The following is a 20,973-nucleotide window of genomic DNA, read 5'->3' as shown; positions in this document are numbered from 1 at the left end:
AACCAGCCCACTGTGTATTAATACGTCTGTCTCCCTTTTTATCTTGTCAGATCATCTGTGCTTCCTGTCTTGCTGACATGTATTCTCTCTAGAGCTGCTGTGTGTTTCCTTTGTTCCAGACATGTGATTAATCAGCAAAATAAAGGCTCTTTTTTTCTGTACATCGTATACTTTAGTTATCCTGAATTTAGGTTCACTCTGATCACTCTGATCTCAAATCCATGTCAAGGCATGGGGAGTAAGTAGGGACTAGATCACACAAACTGGTACAACTAAATACCAGCACCATGAAATCTGATGGTTCCAGCCAGGCATTAATGTATGAAGAGCTCGCAGTGACAACTGGTTGGAGTGACATGTTTCTATGACTAACATTGCAGTTTTTTAAGCTCAATCTGACATTACATTTACTAAAGTTTAAATACAAACAGAATGCAATGAAAGCAAATCTCCATCCAATGTAGATTTTCAGCCTTTCCACTTTTGCACAGAGATTTTTCCAGATTCTCTTCTATTTAATGATATTGTGCACTGCAGATCATGAGATATTCAAAATCGTTACATTTTGACTTTGAGGAATTTAAAATTGGGAGCCTGATCTTGGTATTTTTCTTTAAAAAGTAATGGTTTCAGTTTAAACAATTGATATGGTTTATGAGATTTGCAAAAATAATTTGCAAGTCGTTACACTTCTTAGATTAATTTTACATCTTGCACGTTATTTGCATCTTAATTCTCTCACAGTAGGAGATGTAAAATAAAACTAGTTACTCTGAAACTGGGCTACATATGAAATGTTATATATGTAACATACATCTCGCCCTTAATCTGTGTCTTTAATTTTTCATTGGTGCCCTCTCTCTTTTTAGCTCATCAAATTCTTTAACTGTTACCCCCAGGTGAAAATTTTCTCTGTTGCCTTCACCCCCGGTAGCTCCGGTTGGCAGACTGTTGTGGAGCCTGACAGTCTGTGCCCTCTGTCACAGGCTTACGGGACAAATATAGATCTGTGGCAGTTGTTCCTCTCTAATAGCGTACATACCAGTGTAGGCACAGTGGGGGTATTTCTGTCATGCTTGTAAGGGAAATACAGTTTGCAAGGCATTAATAATCTACATATGGAGTTTCAGGAATAGATTTAGCATTTCATCTGTTCAATTTATTTAAATGATGTTCTTGTTTCTTAATGTGGTTAGTTGTGTCAAAATGTAGAGCTATTTATACTTCCACAGTCTCAAATGGAAAGAAGCGAGAGTGAGCTGTTATTTTTTTGTTTTTTCCAAAATGGATTACTTACAGGAAGTATGTATACATAAAGGTTAACAGGTTCAACCCACTAGTGCTGTTAAAACAATGAAGTTAATTAATATTGTAATGCTTTATTTTTTATCGCTATAGAAAATGTTAGTGGTTGAAGTTAAAAGCCCCTTAAGTAAAACAAATCCACATTAGATGAATCACAGAAATGTATAATGAATGCAACTTATTAAGTGCATATTGTGTGTTTTCATTTGATATGAGGTATACTAATACACTAATGGTGGCCTGTTAAGCTTTGCTTACAGACATAGCTGCATAGTTATAGGAATCCCTTTTCAGATTCACAAATGCATTTGCACATGTTTATGAAGTGATTTCTCTGATGATTATAAAACTCTGATTTGGTACAGTTGCAGGTCTTATATAAGAATATTACGCAGGTAAAACCAAAAAAAAAAAGCCTCAGGACTCCAATGGGAACTGGGAAAAGCCTGATATATTGCCTCAGGTGATAAATGTAAAAATGTCACTTTGCATAGGGAGCTAAAAAGTACTAGTTTAAGAAAGGGGAATAAACTTGAAGATTTTGACATTTAAAAAAAAATGCTTAGCGGACCTCTGTGAACTACTCCTCATTTGTGACTGAGGTTACATTAGCTGCTCCAAGTGTAACACCCTCTTACCCTCAAATATGTTAATACACTCTCTGCAGCCAAGATGCAGTGCAACGGGTAGACGAATGATTAGAAAAAATAAAACTTTATCTCATATAAAAGCGCCATAAAAACTGCTGCATTGGTTGAGTACTTTTTTTAAATTATGTCATTAACCACTTTCGGTTTAACATTAATAGATGAGCACTAATTAATTAAACTCTTGTAAAATTTCATTATCTTTGCCGTCTTTTTTCTTGCTGGATATCTGTGTCTAAATGTTTTGTTCTTTCCTTTTTACTGGAGTGAGACAGTAGGAAACCTGCTTGGACATACAGAGAACTGAGCAGAAGTTCTGCAGACCTTAACCTCTGTGGCAATCAACCAACTCATCTGAGGCGTTGATGGAGTGGAATGGGCCATCTGTGTGAACTCCATTTGTGTCCCTGAGGCCAATGTGGCCACAGCAAGGTCAGGCTAGTTTGCGCCAGACCCGATGAATGGACCACAATGGATTTTCTCTGGCTGAAATACTAGGCTTCTCTGCCCATTGGTCGACTCTCTTGAAGTTTAGTTTTCTGTTTTACTCAAGGATTTGCCTTTGAGAAAGCAGCTAACCCACAGAGTATAAATGAAAAGAGTGTGAAGAGGTGTGGGAATATTGGTTTGGACTCATGTGTTGGCAGTTTGTTTGTCAAAATCCAAAAGGCGCTAGTTTTGAATAGTTAGAATGAGAAGTAAGCATTTGAATCAGAGCGGGATAAAAGTCTGGATTGTATGGGTCATTGATGTAAATAGTCCGTACATGTTTTCATGGACATACTATACTTAAATGTACACAACCATTCAATCAAATCAGTCAATCAATGAATTTGTTGATTATTCAGCCTCTTTCACTCGCACACTCTATCTGAGGCCCAGCAATTGGCTATAATCCACTCAAAGAAAAAGAGATGTGTAGCTCATGCTAACAGTACATTCACTGCAGCAGCTCCAAACCGTCTCTAAGGGCAGAGACAAAAGAGCAGCTTAAAAGACTGAAGGTCCTGAAGAGTGGAAGTGCAACCAACAGCATTTTTTTTTAGTAAACACTGTTCCTTAAAATCACACCAAATACTGCACTTATTAAAATCAAGATTGTGCAACAGCTTGTTGAATTTCCCACCGACTTAAGCTAAAATGTTGCACACACCAGCATGACTTTACAGTCAGTATGCTTTGTAACTGAAACAATGTTAACACTAATTGTGAATCTGAATAGCGTTCACTACTCTCTGCCCACAACTTCGTTGCTGTCATCTACCACTGTTACATGACATTTGGGCAAGTGTGTAACTTTGTAAGTGAACTAGTGCTAAAGCCAGTTTCTGAATAAACAGATTAGCTAATAAATTTTTAAAAAAGTAATAAAATGCACCCTCGGGATAGTGTTTAAATTGCATGGTGCAGTGTCACTCTACTGAATGTATACCTCTGTATACGAGATGTTCAAACCATGTCATCCTGTCACCCTATACTCTTTAGTTTTCCTCAAAGGAAATCAGTGAAGACCAGAGGCTATGTTCATCCTTGATTGTAAAATATAAATGCTTTTTATACTGTATATTGCTAAAATGTATCCTTTTGAAAGCTTCCCTCTGTTTTTGAAGTGGGTCAGTGCAGATATCTGATACTGGAGGAGGGCCTGATCAAGAGACGAGCCAAGAAAAAGTTCTGCTTGTAAGGAACAGCTTCCCTTTCATCCCAGAGTGCCTCCCTGGTCTTTTTATCTCTTTCTCTCTCTTCTACTTTCTCTTGCACTCTTGTGTCATACCCATCTTTAACTATGCACAAATGATTTTTAGAATTGCTGAGGTTCGCTGAGCAGATTTTAGCTTCACTTATTTACCCCAGTGGAGGCAAGCTTTGAGCTTTCACGTTGTTGTTTTCTTTCTGTTCATCGTCTTTTTTCTTGATTTTCTCTTTCATTTATTTTGGGCTACTTTGTCTTTTAATGAAGTGATTCTCAAAGTGCAAACCACAGGGAAACTCGAGCTGTAAGGTTGGTCTTTAGTTATATAACGGGAAAGAGATGATGAGACTCATGACTTGAGAAATTTGAGATGAATGAAAAGAGGAAGAGAATGTTCTCATATTGTGATACAGCAAAAAGAGAACTATGCAGTTTTAAGTCCACATGCAAGTGTGTGTGCACGAAAAAGAGAAGACGGTTTCACAGAGTACAAAGGGAGGGGAGCAACATTGTTCCTCCCTTCGTCCTACTTCCTTTACCATAGCTCTATTTGCCGTGGGGGTGTGGAGGGTTGGGTGTGGGGGGTGAAAAGGGGAAGGAAGGGCAATAATATCCTCACATTACAGCACATGCTGCTTTTACCTCACACACAGATATGGGTTTTGATGGACAGCTATAAGTTTTTTTTTTTTTTTTCCCCACAAATCCACTGCCTGAGCGACAGTGAATGTAAAGTGTCATTGTCAGGCTCGCCTTTCTCCTTGGGGCTGACAGTGACATCAACACCCTCGCTCTTGTCAGCTTGACTGCATCTGTACTTGTGGAATAATGACGGAGCTCAGCATGGCTGAGAATGTCTTATTGGATAGACTGCTCAGTAGTCCCCCCAATAAGCCTTTTTTCAAGAGACGATGCTTAAGTGATGTGAGTATTTTTCATTTGCTGGAACTGAGTTTGTTATTTCTGTTATCTTGCTTGACTCTTAAGTTTGCTCGGGAACACAAATATAAATATAGTATGTGTGGTGTTGTAGAAAAGGAAGTAATGAAATTGTGTTAATTGCACAGACAGATAACACTTCACTAATCTTTTTGTTTTAGGAAGGAACTGTTAATAGCACATACCTTGGTAACCTGGTTTCATTATGTAAATATTTTGTATGTCTCATAATAAGATGGTTTTCCTTGCATTGTTAGGGTTTGTGTGCTGCTGTGCTCATAGAGTGCCTCCACAATTTGGGAGTGCGCCGCTTCTTTTTCTCTCTCTCAAAAAAAAAAAAAAGAATTCGGCACTGACGTGGCTGCTGTGGAGTCTGTGTGGTTCACTGATAATCTGTTCAGCCTAGGACAGTGTTTGTTGATGTTTGTTTTGCAGTCAAGAGAGCAGTATCTCCTTGAATATCATATGGCACTGTTTATTTTCACATAGAACAATAGACTGGGGCTGCACCTTTGGCTTTACTAGGTCAGGATCAGATGTGTGTGCATTTGTGAAGCATGCTTTCATGGGTGGAGGCGTATATATGTATGAGTTTGCAAGTATATTTTAGCACATGCATGTGTGAAATGTTTGTATGCATACATGTGTATTCTATCCTGTTGTTGTGTGTGTGTTAGTGTTTGTGTGTGTGTGTTTAGCAAGCCCCTGCAGTGCTCCTCAGTAAATTTAATCTGTCATGTGGAAACATCAGCTTGGCACTTCAGTCCACTTGTGTTACATGGTGAACAGAGGGCTCGCCCCACAACAGGCACTGCTGTCAGGGCTGCTGCAGTTCTCTCCTCCTTCAGCTCAGGTTGGAGCTGCTTAAAATCCTTAATGTGGCCTCTGCAGATGAGGGTGCATGCCTATGGGCATTTTCTTTTGCTTAACCTCAACAAGTGATTCTCCTAATTGAGCAAAAATATATTATTTAGGGTGTAATGAAAAGCCAGTAGTGGCATTGAAATCTGTGTGTCTAATTAGCAATATTAGTATCAATTCCCTAAGTGGACACGTGCTCATTACCAAGCATCATGATTACACCATGGCTGATATCAAACAGAGTTGCCAGATCATGTATGATAATTTATTTTAATGTCATGTTTTGGACTCTTCCTGTTGCCTGATAGGTTGTAGTGTGAAGTGTGTCTCATTCACACATGTGATGTGACTGTGTGCTTCATACACCAAAACCTGAGTGTCTTCCAGCTAATTGCGCAGAGTCAGATGAGCTGTTGGCTTTAGCAACAGAGAGAAGCACCATGGAGCTTTGATGCTCATTTCCCCCTAAGAGTTACTTGTTTACAGTGTGTTTGTCTTGAAGCGTGGAGGAGCGAGGGATTCTCCAGGCACTGAAGGGAGCCTCAGTGATATTGGTGTCAAGTGGGATGCGTTAGGGTGTACTAAAATGAGGCGTTAAATAGTGCCAGGGATTCCAACAGGAAATTTTTTGCCTTGAGAGTGCACAGGAAGCTTTTTCACTCAGCAGAGATGAAATCAAAGTAAACACCGAGAAGGAAAGCATATCACCACAAATATACCCTTTTTAAAACTTTGGATTTCTTTCCTCCAGACCTCGGACCTATTTGCCATGATCGAGAGGTTGCAGGTACTGTAAATGTTCTACTGGCTCAGCTTTCTGCTTAAACCCGTTCTCCCTCACAGACTCAGAATTTTCACTTTGGACACAAAATCTCTATTTACTTCTATTTTGAGACTCCACTTTTTTTCTGTTTTTCCTGCTATTTTTGTATTCAGCACTGTAACTCCACTATACAGGAACACTGTGTGTCCATGTATTTACTATTAATGTGTCTTCTTGCAGCAAGAAACCTTATTCTTCTGAATGTGCTGAACAGATCCTTTGTGTTTTCCCTTCACATCTGTGTCATCAAGTAGCTTGACTTGTAGAAATCTAGTTTTTATTATAGCCAATGAGCTAGTGCTTCAGTGTAGCACAAATTATAAGCAAGTACTCCAGATACTGAGTAAGCCAGTGGAAAGAAAGCAAAACCATTAAAACGGGTTGTTCAAAAAGAGTCTAATTATGTAGGCATCAACCACATTATTTAGCATTGAATAGGTAGCCTATAAAATGAGAAAGGGTATTTCATCTTACGTGATGTTTTTTTTTTAGGGATCAAAGTATGTCAACACAGGAAACTATTTTAATCTAAATGGTCTACTGTGATAATATCTTATTCCCAAGAGTCACAAAATCATTATTTAGCTTTACAAAAGGGCTATAAAGGCTATGCGACTGGTTTATCCATGAAGCTGTAGTGCTGAAAGGCATAAAAAGCATGAGGTGAGATACATATTACTTATATAGTCTTTTGTACCGTCCACAGAAGGGTCAAGTGGATGATGGAAGTGAAAACATGAACAGCTTTCAGAGAATAGATTTGGTGAACACATGTGCACTTTCCCTTTGATTTGTCTTCTTTAGACAAAAAATTGCTTGGATATGCAGATCAGGAAATATTTCTGTGTTTTAGGAACTGTCAGCGTTAGTCAATGAAAGAATAAGAAGAGAGAGATTATTTATAACCCTATTATGGCCCTTGAGTAGACTTGTGGATAGTGAAATCATTTGTATAGCTTGATGGACGCACTCTTTCTGTTCTTGCCGCTTTTTCTGTCTACTATAGTTTCTAATTCCTTGGTCCTCTTTACTTCCTCTTTCTCTGGTAATTTCAATCACCTTTCTCTGGTGATCTAGATTATTTTCTGTCACAATGAACTGTTGAAGGTATTGTAAAATTACCTTGCATTACGCTGCTGCATAAGGTACTGACAGCCAGCATTGTCCTGAATCTGTATTTCTTTGTATATGTGTCAACAGCTGCTTAGATATCCTACCTGTGCCATCAGTATCCTGTCTATTTTTTCCTTCTCATCTTAACAGGGTTACAGAATGGATGAGCAAAGATGTCCCCTCCCTCCTCCCCTCAAAGTGAGTCGTAAATCCTCACATCTCCTCGTAGACTGCAGTCTGGTAAAGCATCTGTAATGGCAAAGTTAGAAACCTTTTCCTTATCGGCTGTCAGACAGGCTTTAGGGTGCTCACTGGGTGAGTTAGGAGTTCGACAGGGACTAGCACTGCAAAATCTTCTGTTACCCTCTGTCTGTTACCTAGACAGCCTAATGCAGGTACTATTCAAGGCACAAAAAAAAAAGACACACAAAAGGTGGTAATCAGCAAACAGAAGAACATAAATTCTTGCAAAACCCTGTAACTTGGTCAGGGTTTGGCTGACTTCACCTGTGTACAGCTTAGTTGTAAAACAATTTTACGGTCAAATTAGGAATGCACAAAGTACCATCTCTATAAAGAATCACACATCTCATCTATTATCTTTTGATTCAAGCTACAACTGTATTTATCCAAGATTTATGTTTAAGAGACCCCAAACTCAATGATGTACAAGGTGTGTTAAAAAACCTCTGAGAGCAGGTGCATAAAAATCAAAAGCCTTGCATGATTTAAATTTGGCCTTTCTCAAGTTCAGGGTTGTATTCTCATGCACCTCTGGACTGTTTTCAGTGCAGCTGCATGTTTTTTAGATCTCTTGGGGGGGGGGGGGGGGGCTGTTAAAGCTTCATTGTGTTCCTCTGCGATAAGCAATGCATCTCCTGGAAAGCAGTCCAAGGTGGTGGGCAAAGATTATATCGGCATGGCCAGAAAAACAGCAGGCGATGGTTAGCTGCCATGAAACCACAGCTCAGATCATTTCCTCCCAGTGATCTCTTTTAGATGCCTCCGGATGTTACAATAGAACTCTACATTTATAGTCTTACCCTGGGAAATGAATTTGTGGTGCATAACCCAATGAATGTTGGGAAGGGGGGGGGGACAAAAGCATATGCTTCTTCTCTCATTCTTCAATTGCTTAATTGCCTTTGGGGCTTGTGGACTTGTCTGCTAAAAACTGTGGAAAACTACTAGGCCATAGCCAGGGACCCAGCACGTATCACTACTGACAGTTCTCCACACGAATTTTGGGTCAAACAGAAGTTCATATGTGTTTTCTGCCCATGTCTGAGTTTCATGGTAAAATTGTAACACATAACTTGTAAGTCTGAACAAGACATCCAGGGAGGGATCTAAAAATAGCACCGGTGCAGGAAGCTGTCTGGACATGGCCGAGAAGATGGCCAGAATTTAATTATGCAAGGCTTTTGATATTTGTGGTTTTTATAATCACATCTGCTTATACCTTGAAATTAAAAAAACAAGTGATTATTTAGTGCCAAACAAGCCTTCTTTGTATTATCATGTTGGTATCAAATCCTTTGTACTAATATTTAATATTAACTTCTCCCACTAACTTTAGCTCATACCATGAAAACAAACAGAGACCAAATTATTTGCACAAATGTCAACAGAAGCATATTTTGGGTAAATTCATTAGCCAGGAAATCTTGTAAAAGACCATCAATGGAGAGTTGCTTTTTCCATCAACTGCTCCTGCACTTGATGTATGAATGACAGCATCTATCAGTTAAGTCGTTCACTATATATAAATTGCCATAAAATTGCTTACATTCTTACTGGTCCACTAAGTTTCTTCATTTCTGACCTCTCCCTCTGTGCATTGTCACAAGAACTGTTATGTAAGGGAGTGTGACCTTCATTTACACATTTCACAAAGTTCTCAGTGTCACTTCTGCCACATGTTGCCCGTAGCTTGTAATGAAAGAAATCTTGCTATGCTTTGCTGGAAACATGAAACATTCTTGAGGAAAAGAGAAAACCAGTATATTAAATTGAGCAAATGTTGGTATGGAGTGCAACAAGCATTAAAAATTAATGCTGCAGCAAGTGAATACAAGTGTAAGAGGATAAAATGAGAGAAAATATTTGCTATTACGTGTTGTTCAGGGATTTTTTTTACTACACATTGCAGCACATATTAGCTACCAATAACTGAAAGTAAGCCTTTATAATGTCAACTTTTAGACATCCAGATGAATATAACTGTGGGTGAAGGGTTGTCCTGTTATCATTTTGACCCTGGGGGGTTGTAACACCCAGATACTGGAGGTTATAAAATATGTAAACCTTTGCCAGATGACGGCCAAGTTTAAATAACATTTTAATAGTTACGTAATCAAAGCTGGGACAATGAATACAGACTGAAGCCTTAGATAACAGTTTCTTGAATAACAAAAGAGCTAAAGCGTTTATTCATTTATTATTTCTCAAAGAAAGCTGACAGTGTGGCCTCTTTCGTGATTTCAGAATAAGAAAAAGTAACAGAACAATGCAGAACTGAAACCTACTGTAGTTAATATTCTGTCACAGTGTCTGTGCTCATCGTTGTTTTCCAAAGAACCAAAACTGAAAGTATGACTACAAGCGGCTGTTTGCCAGCCTGACTCATATTCATTTCTGTCCCTGCAGACAGAAGAAGACTACATCCCTTATCCCAGCGTTCATGAGGTATAGTCCACATATCCTCCGTATAAATAGTTTACACACTACAAAGCAATTTTAAAGATGTCAGAAACTGTAATGCTAAAGATTCAAATGGGAATACACAGTTTCTGAGGCAGTGAAAGCAATGCAGTGCATGGTGCCAAACACTCACTATTAATAATGGTACTATACTTTACTTTTCTCTGTTATCATTATTTCCTGTGACCTCCAGGTTCTGGGTCGCAGCAGTCCTTTTCCACTCATACTCCTGCCCCAGTTTGGAGGCTACTGGATTGAGGGGACCAATCATGAACCTAAAGACCCACCAGAGGCAGATCAACCTCCCTGTCCTACCTCCCACATTAAACTGGAAACAAACAGTACTGCAAAGATCTACAGGAAGCAGTTCATGGGCAAGGTAAAACTCAAGAAGCAAAATCTATTCTTTCTTTTCCTTTGTTTTAAAGGATTAATCTTTATTTCTTCATTTTAGTATGTAACCTTGAAATGTGCAAGTATATTGAGGAAGACCCATCTTTTGATTGAGCCTCTTATAAAATAACACTTGTTTCTAAAAACTCCTGACACATCTAACACTTAGGCACAGGGCAATGAAAGCAAAGGAAGAACGTGTGTGTTTGTGTCATTTGTAAACATTAGGCACAGAGTAATAGTAGTTGACTTTCTGAAGACTTACAGTATAATTATTAGCATTTTCTTAAAACTGGCAAAAGTCTCATCTTGTGGTGTGAAGCCAACTGTCTACTTTAAATGCAAATCTATTGTGTAGCAAAAGAAATTGGCATTGCAACACAAGATTTCGCAAAAGTTGTCTCAATGTACGCTCGTACATTTTCTGCAAGAGGAGGTCAACCACTTTCCTTAAACAGAAGCCTTTTTCTTTAAGCCTCTTTATTTGTAATTTACAAAAACATTTTTATTATTCTATTGCTAACTACTGGAACAATATGTATTCTTCCATTAAAATTTCCTCTGCGTATCTTCCCCTAGGAACACTTTAATTACTACACCATGGATGCTGCCCTGGGCCACTTGGTCTTTTCAATGAAGTATGATGTCATTGGGGATCAAGAGCATCTGCGCTTGATGCTTCGGTACAGTTTCCTATTATCTTTATCTCTGACTTGTTTCCTGCACCATTTGTGATTTTATTCACCTGAGTTTTCTTTTATAATCACAGCCCTTGACTTCACTCCCCTACCCCTCCACCACTTACCTTTATCTCATTTTGTCTTTTCATATTTCTGTTTCTCACTTATTTTCTGTCTTCACTGCCTTTTCTTACACCGAATCTGCAACAGTCCAATAACTCTCCTTATTTGTTTTCTTTGCATGTACTGACAGTTTCCAAAATACACCTATTAAGTACTGAGTATTTTTTTACATGCCTCACTGGATACATTTTCTTTTTGTTCAAAAATAACTTTAAATCAAGGGAAAATGTCACAGAGCAAGGTAGCATTCTCAGTTCCCCCAATACAGTCAGTGGTTCTCACAGGTTGCCTCAGTTATGCATTTTAAAATGCAATCGCCAGTAATAATGAACACTTAGACAAGAGTCCAGCTGAGCATTGTATCAATCATTTTATTGTAGTCAATATAAAAGTAGGTGATATAATATACAGTATAATTACAAACACCTTTGTGTACAAATATGGATTTAAAACTGTTAAAAAGAAGGATACTCAGCAATATCTGCGCTGTGCATGTGCAGTGCCACCCACAATCACCTAAATCTCACTCAGTGAGCTTCACCACTCCTTCATATTCTCCTTGAGACTGATGAGGGGGAGTGAGGCAGAACTTAGTGCACCGTACAACCTGTGAATTAATTTTAGCACCTGAGAGATTCCTCTTGATTTTAAGAGCTGTGTTTCCTCTTTGTTAATGAAGCCTCGGAGTGGATGAGTGTGCAGTGAGGTAACAGCCACTCTGCCCACAACATTTTTCACACAGTGATGTTTCTCAGTGGGTGGGCACCACCCACAGTCACCTCGAATTGTGTAGCCATAGGCAGTGACGCACAGTTATATTTAAAGCACCTGTATGATTTCCATGATAAGGCATAACCTGTTTTTATTGTTTTTACTGGAAATGCCCCTATAGACAGCAATGACACGGTATTTTCTCACCCCGAGTTTACATCCAGCTTTCCTGCATCACATGCCATATAACCTTTAATGTATGTATGCTATTCACTCACAGTTCCTTCAGTAACTGCATAAGTGCTACTTATGAATGGTGGTATTATTATCATCTATACCCTTGAAAGTATGATAATCTGAGTATATATAACTCCATATTATTGTTCCTGCAGAGTACAAATTTAATTCCATGCCAAATATATAATATTTTATGCATGAGTTTGTATGAGTTTTTGAGACCTCTACATAATAAGTTTGATTTTTGAAATTTCATCAGAGGGTACAATGAATAAGTTTTCAGGGAATCTCTTTTTTTAGTGAGTCAGTATACATGATTTAAGCATGTGGAGAAATCCAAAGCATGCAGACTGAGTAACTTTTAAGTCATGCTTGCAACCCTGTGAGTGGTGTTTGAGGGAAAGTTTTGCACACAAGAGTTTATATATTTGGAGTTAATTAGCTTTAGCGCTGGATTTTCACTTTTATACAGAGGCAGACTTTTTGCTAAGTTAACTGGCTGCCTCTAGCCTGATATTATCTTTGTATATATATCATGAAAGTAATATCAATCTTCTCATCTTTAGTAACTCTTGATGAGAAAGATCCAAAAGTGAAGTGCTGCTGTATGTACTGTTTATTGTTCAGAATTTCTGGACACAGGCTGCTTTTAAGCATTCACTGGGTGCGCAGATTTCCTAGTATTGCTTATTGTACTCCTTGTACTCCCCACCACCACTAGACACACACACACACACACACACACACACACACACACACACACACACACACACACACACACACACACACACACCCCATTCAACCCTCTTCCAGGCAATTTTGGCTCGGAAACATCATGTGTAAAGACCATTATGCTCCCGGCTTCACACAACATCTATAGGAAAGGTCCTCTTTGAATTGACAGCTCAATTGCTTGGAGGCAAAGCATCATAGAAAGAAACCAAAAACCCAGCAGGATTCCTTTGGATTAGAAATAGAACAGAGGACGTTTTGACTTTTCATATTTTTTGCCTTTCAGCACAAAACAAAAAACTTATCATGATGTGATTCCCATTTCCTGCCTTACTGAGTTCCCCAACGTGGTTCAGATGGCCAAGGTAAAAACGTATGATTATCTTCATACACACACACACACACACACACACATCTCTCTGCATATAATTTGACTTTGTCAAGTGTATTTTTTCATTCACAGCTTGTTTGTGAAGAAGTAAACGTGGATAGGTTTTACCCTGTCCTCTATCCGAAGGTAAGCAGTACTCCTCATTGCCACTTTATCTTTTGATCCGCGTTATCCCGCAATACTAAAGTACCATGAATCGGACTAGAAACTCAATTTTCTCTTATCCTCAGGCATCAAGGCTCATTGTCACCTTTGATGAGCATGTAATTAGCAACAATTTCAAGTTTGGGGTTATTTATCAAAAGTTTGGTCAGGTGAGTGCACTTCAGTGATGCTGCTGCAGCTTATTTCAGCTTATTTCAGCTTTTGAAGTCACTCTTCCTGAAAATTTTATTTGCTTCTTCCCTGCAGACATCAGAGGAGGAGCTATTTGGGAACATGGAAGAAAGTCCAGCCTTTGTTGAGTTCTTGGAGTTTCTGGGCCATAAGATTGAACTTCATGACTTTAAAGGGTTTGGACAGTTTTGCATTATGAAGTCTTTCCCCCAAAAACAGAAAAACTGACCTTTTAAAGCACTTTTGGTTATTCTCACTCGAATATGATGTGAGATGCATCATTCTATTGATCAGTGTTGGCTTAAAGAGCAATGTAAAAAGCCCTGATATTTGTAGTATTGACTGAGGGATTAAGCAAGCAAAAAAAGTGCCCTTGGCATTTCCCCAATGATGAATCAGTATGGATGGACAGTTGTCAGAGAGCACGCACCTATGTTCCACTTTTCCACTTTATCATTCTCTTCTGTCTTGTGTCTCTCTGCTGTTAACCACAGTGTTATACTTGCCTTCTTCTCTTGTTTCCTCCTCTCTTATTTTTATTGCCTCTGCCCTTATCTTTCTTTTGTCTTCTCTTTCCTTTCTTTTTCAGTTTTCGGGGGGGACTCGATGTCACTCATGGCCAGACAGGGACAGAATCCGTCTACACAAATTTTCACAATAAGGAGATCATGTTTCATGTGTCCACCAAACTGCCTTACACAGAAGGAGACTCACAGCAGGTATAGTGAGAATGCCAATGATTAATCATTTAGGAAACCAGTTTGTGTTTTCAGGACCTTCAGTAATCGATTTGTAAAGGTCTGTGCTTGTGACACATTCATGCATCTGCAGCAGCAGCTGGCGGGTCAAGGCATTTAACTCAATGCTGATAAAGGAAGATGAATCATGTTCATTTGTAACTTTGATGTGCAAAGTGGAAAAAATAAGGATTAAAATTGTACATCAGGGATACTTCTTTGCTTTTTTGCTGAGAGTTGTTGAGAAGAACTGCCCTAATGTTCTTACAATAAACACTATATTGAGACTAAAAACAGCTTGAAGTAAACAGCTTTTCTGGCTCGTTATTAAAGGTAACGAGCGAGACTCCTCTAACATGTTATAAATTTGTTTATTTTTTTCTAATATTGATTTCTGGTGTTTGACCTTAGTTCAGCTTTTGATGCCATCAATATCACAATTCTGAGTTCACTTTAAAGGTCGGCCTCAAAGAAAGAAGCCTGGTTTACATCATATTGGTCAGATTAAGCTCAGCGACTTTGACTGGGCCTATTTCAACACTGATTGTTTTCTTTTTCAGCACATCAGTTGCAGATTTGTTGTGTGCTTGGGATCATTGACCTGTTGTGTGACATAATTTAGGCCAAACTGTCAGACAGATGGCCTCATGTACAGAGGAGTTCATGGTTGGCTTAATGACTGCAAGGTGCCTATGTCCAGGACTGCATAGAGCCCTTCTAAAGCTTTTGTTTTCAGAACTGTACATACATATCTTCCATGTTTGTTTGCTATTTTTATTACAGCATTCCAGGGATTGGCAGATATTAACAATGGAAGTAATTCCATGTTTGTTGTGCTCACTTACCCCAGAGAGAAATAGCATTTTTAAGGGTTACCATTTCCACTAGAATTACAGTGGTCTTTTTTGTACTGAAGTTTCTCCTCTCTTGAAGACTTTAATCTATTTGATGTTATGTTGCAGTGAGCTGCATTAGTCCTTAGCTGCTCGTCAGTCCCTTCTAGAGTGGTTTGAACTTTGTTACCGCAGTAACCCTGTACAGATGGTCCATATTGCCTAGGCATGGAGAGATACAGAGAGCATAAACAACACCCACATGAGATGATTCATCAGGGAACTCAGGAAAAGAAGGCAAGGTGCAAGAGTAATAGCTCAGTATTCAGTACTTCAGGGAGGAAAAAGTAAAAGATTTCTGTTGCCAGACCTTACTGAATGTAATCAGATTTGAAAGGTCTTACAGTAATAACAGATGTCAAGTGTTTCAAATCAGTGACACATACGCTAAGCCTGTTTGTGTGTGGTGATGGTATACGATTGCAGTGCTTGGAAAAATTAGATAGAGCGTCTTCAGCTGTTTGGTTTCAGAGAGTCGTTGTGTGAGTAAATACTGAAGCCAACAGATAATCAGCTCAGGGGTGATGCAGTAGTAGCCTGGATGACATGAATCATAGCCATGTGTAGCCTATCTAATTCACCTTCATTACTGTCATAAAAATGCATTCTTTACAAAACCTTACAATATTCAGCTTTAATTGATAAAAATAGTAAAACTTGACTTAATTCCTGTCAGACTTTCAACACAGTTACATAAAACTCATTTTGCAGATAAACTCAGTTGTGATAAAGTTATCAGAAAACCATCAGCTGTGAGACTGATTGAGAGCATCTTTGATGTTTTTTCACATAATTTCACCTTTTTTTTTTTTAAGTAATAAACTGGCATATTTATAAACACTTCCCAGAATCAGAAACACATCTTCTTCATATGAACAAACAAACAAAGTTATAACCTTATTAAACTTCTAGTAGAAAAGCAAACACCATAATCATCTCTAAATCCTATTTGCTGTATTGTATTTTGCTTCCAGTTGGTTGACTCTAACACGAGCACCAGCCAACACAAGAGCTCTTTTCAACAGGTGTGAAGTAGCTTTAGAAAAAGGCTGTTAATTAGTCTGTCAAAGACAAAGGCTAATAAGTGAATGCTGCTGCTGAGCAAGTGTCACAGTACTGGGGAGTTTTCTGTGGGTCCTTTTTTTTTTTTTTTAATAAAGGCTGCCTGCAATGAGAATACATCCCTCTGATTGATTGATTTCCTTTATCACCAAATTGTATCCATTTGCAAAATCTGATATATCTTGCCTCCACTTATATGCAGTGGTAACATTTGGGTCACACGGTTTCCACGATAAGCATCTTTCTTCTAGTTTGGTGGGCTGAACTGAATATGATATGATATTCCCACATTCAGTAGCTTCTCAAATTATTTTACTGCTTGGTTCCTGAAAAGAAATATGGGACGCTATTATGTCTCAAACAGGAAATATGCTTTGACTCCTGGAAAGTCCTTTTCTTCTTTTAGAAGGAAGAGAAAAAATTAGATAGTCTTCTTAGATAGTCATCGAAGCTTGTGAGCTGTTTAATCAAAGTTCCTAGCAAAAAGGCAATGAAGTGACAACATCTATTCATGCTTGAGCAAAGGAAGAAGATATCCCTAATGCAGAGCTTTTTGAAAGATACCGCTTGGATACAAATTTTAATACTTGAGAACAGTCCCTTTGTCCTCCAGATGCATGAGTGTCCTTCTGGCAACTTGAAGCTTTTGGCAGCAAAGAAGATGAAGTTATTTTGCAGCCATGATAACATTCAGTCGTCAGCAGATTCATAAAGCATTTTCTGTTTGAGTTTGCAGTACCTCCACTGATACTGAGAAGTGTTAATTACCAAAATATCCACACTTTTCTGAAATAATTCGAACTCAGTCTTAAGTCTGTCTTACAGTGAAAAATCTGTTTCCCAAAGCAGATTTCTGTCTGTACTTTCAGAAATGCTATATACACCCATGAGTTGCATGTTTTTTGTATATATATTTATTTTCTGTAAAATATTGAGATTTTTCATCTTATTAAATTGTTGGAACAAGAGCTTCAAGATGGATTTAATTTTTTGGCTGATGGCGTCATGTGTTTCAGAGGGAGAGATTGTGCTCTTTTGGATTAAAGTCATGTCTACCTTGCCAGTCAGTCTTTTAGAGCAATTGCTGGCAGTGATGTTTTTTTTTTGACAGGCCTGTATTTGTGTTAGCAGAAGTGGTCATTTGAGATGTTTCCGCTGTTGTTAGCTTTGTTTATCTGTGCCCCCCAGCTGCAGAGAAAGAGACACATAGGCAACGACATTGTGGCCATCGTGTTCCAGGAGGAAAATACGCCCTTTGTACCAGACATGATCCAGTCCAACTTCCTGCATGCATATGTGGTGGTGCAGGTGGAAAATGCATGTACAGACAATGTCACCTACAAGGTTGGTTCTAAGGACAGTCAATACTGTATCAAGAGGATTTGAACAATAGGGACTTGTAACACCCATTTATAGATTTGCTCATCCATAATTAAGGAATTTTATTCTGCTCTCTAGTTTCTAATAGTGGCATGTGTATTTCAGTCTCTAGGCTTACCTGCTTTCTTTTTTAGGTTTCTGTGACAGCAAGAGATGATGTACCCTTCTTTGGGCCTGCTTTGCCTGACCCTGCCATCTTCAAAAAGGTCAGTTAACGCCATATTTTCCTTTTTCACCACACAGATAAAAAAAAATATTTTACTCTGACCTCTCACCTTTTTATTTGTTTTATTCAGGGCCCTGAGTTTTATGAGTTCCTCTTCACTAAACTCATTAATGCAGAATACGCCTGCTACAAGGCTGAGAAGTTTGCCATGTTAGAGGTGAGAAGCACACTGGAGCAAATTGTGCCAAGGGAGTGTGAATGTGTGTAGTGTTGATGCAGACTTAAGCACACGCCTGTTTGCACAGGTCTGCATCCTGCTGGCTGTACTGATACGAAGTGGAAACATAGATTGTTGTCCAAATCATCTCAGGCAACAACCCTGATTCTTATCAGCATTGTTGCTGATGTTTATCATCCTGAAGCAATTGTTCAATCCCTCCTTTTAAATGGTGAATATTAGGTTTATGGTCGGTATGAAAACGAATTGTCTTGTTTGTTGTTGTCAGGAGCGAACTCGTTCGGCACTTTTGGAAACACTATATGAGGAGCTGCACATAAACAGTCAGTCCATGATGGGTCTGGGTGGCGACGAAGATAAGCTGGAGAATGGGGGTGGTGGAGGAGGTGGAGGAGGAGGCTTCTTTGAATCATTCAAGGTAAACTGTCATTCCTCATTTGATGGAGTGCCTTGGTAATCTGCAACTCTACATGCATGAGAGAGAATAGTGATGAGTGGAGAAACTTTTAAGGTGCTTTATTTTGTGCATCCTCTGTCTCTTGGCTGGGATTCTGGGTATTCACACATCAAAAAACAAAGCATTGAAAATCTGCGGTATCTCAAAGGACCAGTCCTGTGGCATTTGCATTCCTTACTTGGCTGTGACTGCTGAACTCAGTGTGCTCTCACATGATGGTATGGTTTTGAGGCTGTGGAGTGTCCTGTTGTGTATGAAAGGCACTTTGCTCTGACTGAGAGCGCTCCATCAATGACCATTAGGGTGGTGGAGCGTAGCTCAGCTGCTGAGGCACGGCAGTAGAAGCTGTGATGGTGTGTGCCTGATGAACGATTTAATGACCCCTCATTAGGGAGCTGATGGTGCAGTTTGGATGTCTCCTCATGGGCAGCATTCCTTTGCTGTTTTGCTCTTTGCTCTGTGATGATCACTAGCTCTAGGTCATCTTTTCTGCTGTTTCTCTGCAACTTCAGAGATATATATAAAGCCTTTCTTTCATCCTCTCTTGCTCTGCTGTTTGCTAATGTCTGTCTTTCTTCCATACATTCATAAACTTATATAGATGAGCACAGATGAGCTCCCACCCAAGAAATCCTACCTCATTTTTCTTTCTCACTGTCGAGAATGGTCTTGCCGCTTGGTCTTTTTTCTGGCTCTCTATATACTGTTCTACTCCCTCTTCTACTTTCTCTCATAATAGTCTTGGTCTTTTTTGCTCATGACACAAAACCCAACTCCAAAACTCACCGTGTTAAGTGCCAATTTCCATCCTTAATGCCTGCAAAGCCTACACTCTCTTAAATCCTCTGTGAACCTACATGTCCTCCACACAGGCTCTCCCCTCTACATGCTATCCTGCACTGCCCCTAAGTGTTCAATAAATAATCATGCATACATCCATACACTTGCATATGCACATTTAAGCACACCAATGCACACATACATGCCCATATAAACACATTTTATCCCTTAGCTTTATCACATTTACTGTGATGTACATTTATGTAATGTATAGCATGTAGCTCAAAGAATCATATTGATATGAAATTAAAGAGAAACAGTGGACCAGGTGGAACAAATCTCAGTTGGCACTATGTGGAATATAGTTGAAGAAGTACATGTCAGTTAAATCATTCCACTGATTTCCACTAAAGGTTTTAGAATGCATAATAATACATAGAGTGGTCTGCTCTAGCAAAATAAAAAAAATAGAAAACACATAATTATTTTAATTTAGATTAGATTTCAGTATAGATTCACAATCATTTGAAGTATATAATGCTTTGCACTATTCATCAGGGTGTTGTGTTTCCACATATTAACGTGGATCCACTGACAGCATCTCCTCATTTCTCTCTGTAGCGGGTCATCCGCAGCAGAAGCCAATCTATGGACGCCATGGGCCTCAGTAACAAGAAGTCACACACAGTCTCCACTAGTCACAGTGGCAGCTTTACCCACAATCCCGCAGAGAGTCCCAAAACCCCAGGGATTGTAAGTAGCCCATTTTGGTTCACACGTTGCCCACCTAACACTTAGATTCAGGGTATAGTATACTCGCAGAGCAGTGGGTTCACGTACAAAATAAATTAACCACTATTCTTTCTCGTAAGAAGCACTTTGGGAAATTACTCTTGTTGGCACATCGGAGCACTTTACTTTGATCAGTATGTTAACATCAAACACTCACTTTCATTCCCTAGATTTTAAATTCACTGCTGCTTTTACTAAATCAGATTTCACTAATCAGCCTTTTTCCAAGTACAGTTCATAGTGTTCATGTTAATACCTTTTTTTATTTGGAAAATTAACAGAAGCGCTCATTCGCCATTTGTCATTCATCCTCATCTGTTTAAAGAATCGTTATCTTCACAAAGAGTGACAGACTTCTAGGATAATGTTATAAAATAATGTCAGCTGTGGAATTAACCCAGTGATTTTCTTATCAGTATATATAGATGAATGATTGCTTGTGAGCCCCAGTCTAGTCTCTATTCCAAGTTGTGAAGTGAGCTCAGTCCAGCTGCTGTATGACTACCCAGACTCCCTTGCTCCTTGCTGTGCTTTGTCATATATCCTCCTGCAAATATTGTAATTTTTTTAAGCAGCCTTGTGCATGTGTGGCTGAAGAAGATGCATGGCACAAACCATAGGAGCTCACTGTCTTGTTTGTGTCTCTTTGAAAGATAGATAATTTATTTTCAAACTTGTTTAAGATTTGCTGCAGCGTGCCATTTGGTTACTAACTTTACTAATCCAGTTAATAAAAGAAGACACATTTTGGAAGCTACCCTTTGGTTTGCATCAGCCTTTT

At 38.9% G+C, this 20,973-nt stretch overlaps 1 protein-coding gene across 10 annotated transcripts in view; it reads left to right on the top strand.

The window, feature by feature from the left end:
- Positions 1-20,973, top strand: part of rap1gapb (RAP1 GTPase activating protein b) — a 112,043-nt gene that overhangs the window by 84,971 nt on the left and 6,099 nt on the right. For 5 of the 10 annotated variants that reach the window (XM_085407308.1, XM_085407302.1, XM_085407301.1 and 2 more), the window contains 15 exons: positions 6,197-6,232; positions 7,532-7,579; positions 10,031-10,069; positions 10,278-10,463; positions 11,057-11,160; positions 13,247-13,325; positions 13,424-13,477; positions 13,582-13,665; positions 13,763-13,863; positions 14,277-14,406; positions 17,568-17,723; positions 17,894-17,965; positions 18,056-18,142; positions 18,432-18,581; positions 20,022-20,153. In XM_085407308.1, coding sequence (XP_085263434.1) covers positions 6,215-6,232; positions 7,532-7,579; positions 10,031-10,069; positions 10,278-10,463; positions 11,057-11,160; positions 13,247-13,325; positions 13,424-13,477; positions 13,582-13,665; positions 13,763-13,863; positions 14,277-14,406; positions 17,568-17,723; positions 17,894-17,965; positions 18,056-18,142; positions 18,432-18,581; positions 20,022-20,153 — 1,440 coding nt within the window. In that variant the 5' untranslated portion in view covers positions 6,197-6,214. Of the gene's footprint in view, positions 1-4,267; positions 4,570-6,196; positions 6,233-7,531; positions 7,580-10,030; positions 10,070-10,277; positions 10,464-11,056; positions 11,161-13,246; positions 13,326-13,423; positions 13,478-13,581; positions 13,666-13,762; positions 13,864-14,276; positions 14,407-17,567; positions 17,724-17,893; positions 17,966-18,055; positions 18,143-18,431; positions 18,582-20,021; positions 20,154-20,973 lie in introns of those variants that run through there. The other 5 variants (XM_085407303.1, XM_085407311.1, XM_085407307.1 and 2 more) reach the window with 4 other exon arrangements.

This window comes from Rhamphochromis longiceps, linkage group LG5 (genome assembly GCF_057381845.1).
Source record: "Rhamphochromis longiceps isolate RC_006_pf linkage group LG5, R_longiceps_female_GT1.1, whole genome shotgun sequence".
Classification (NCBI taxonomy): Eukaryota; Metazoa; Chordata; class Actinopteri; order Cichliformes; family Cichlidae; genus Rhamphochromis; species Rhamphochromis longiceps.
This window is presented reverse-complemented; position numbering and strand designations above follow the sequence as displayed.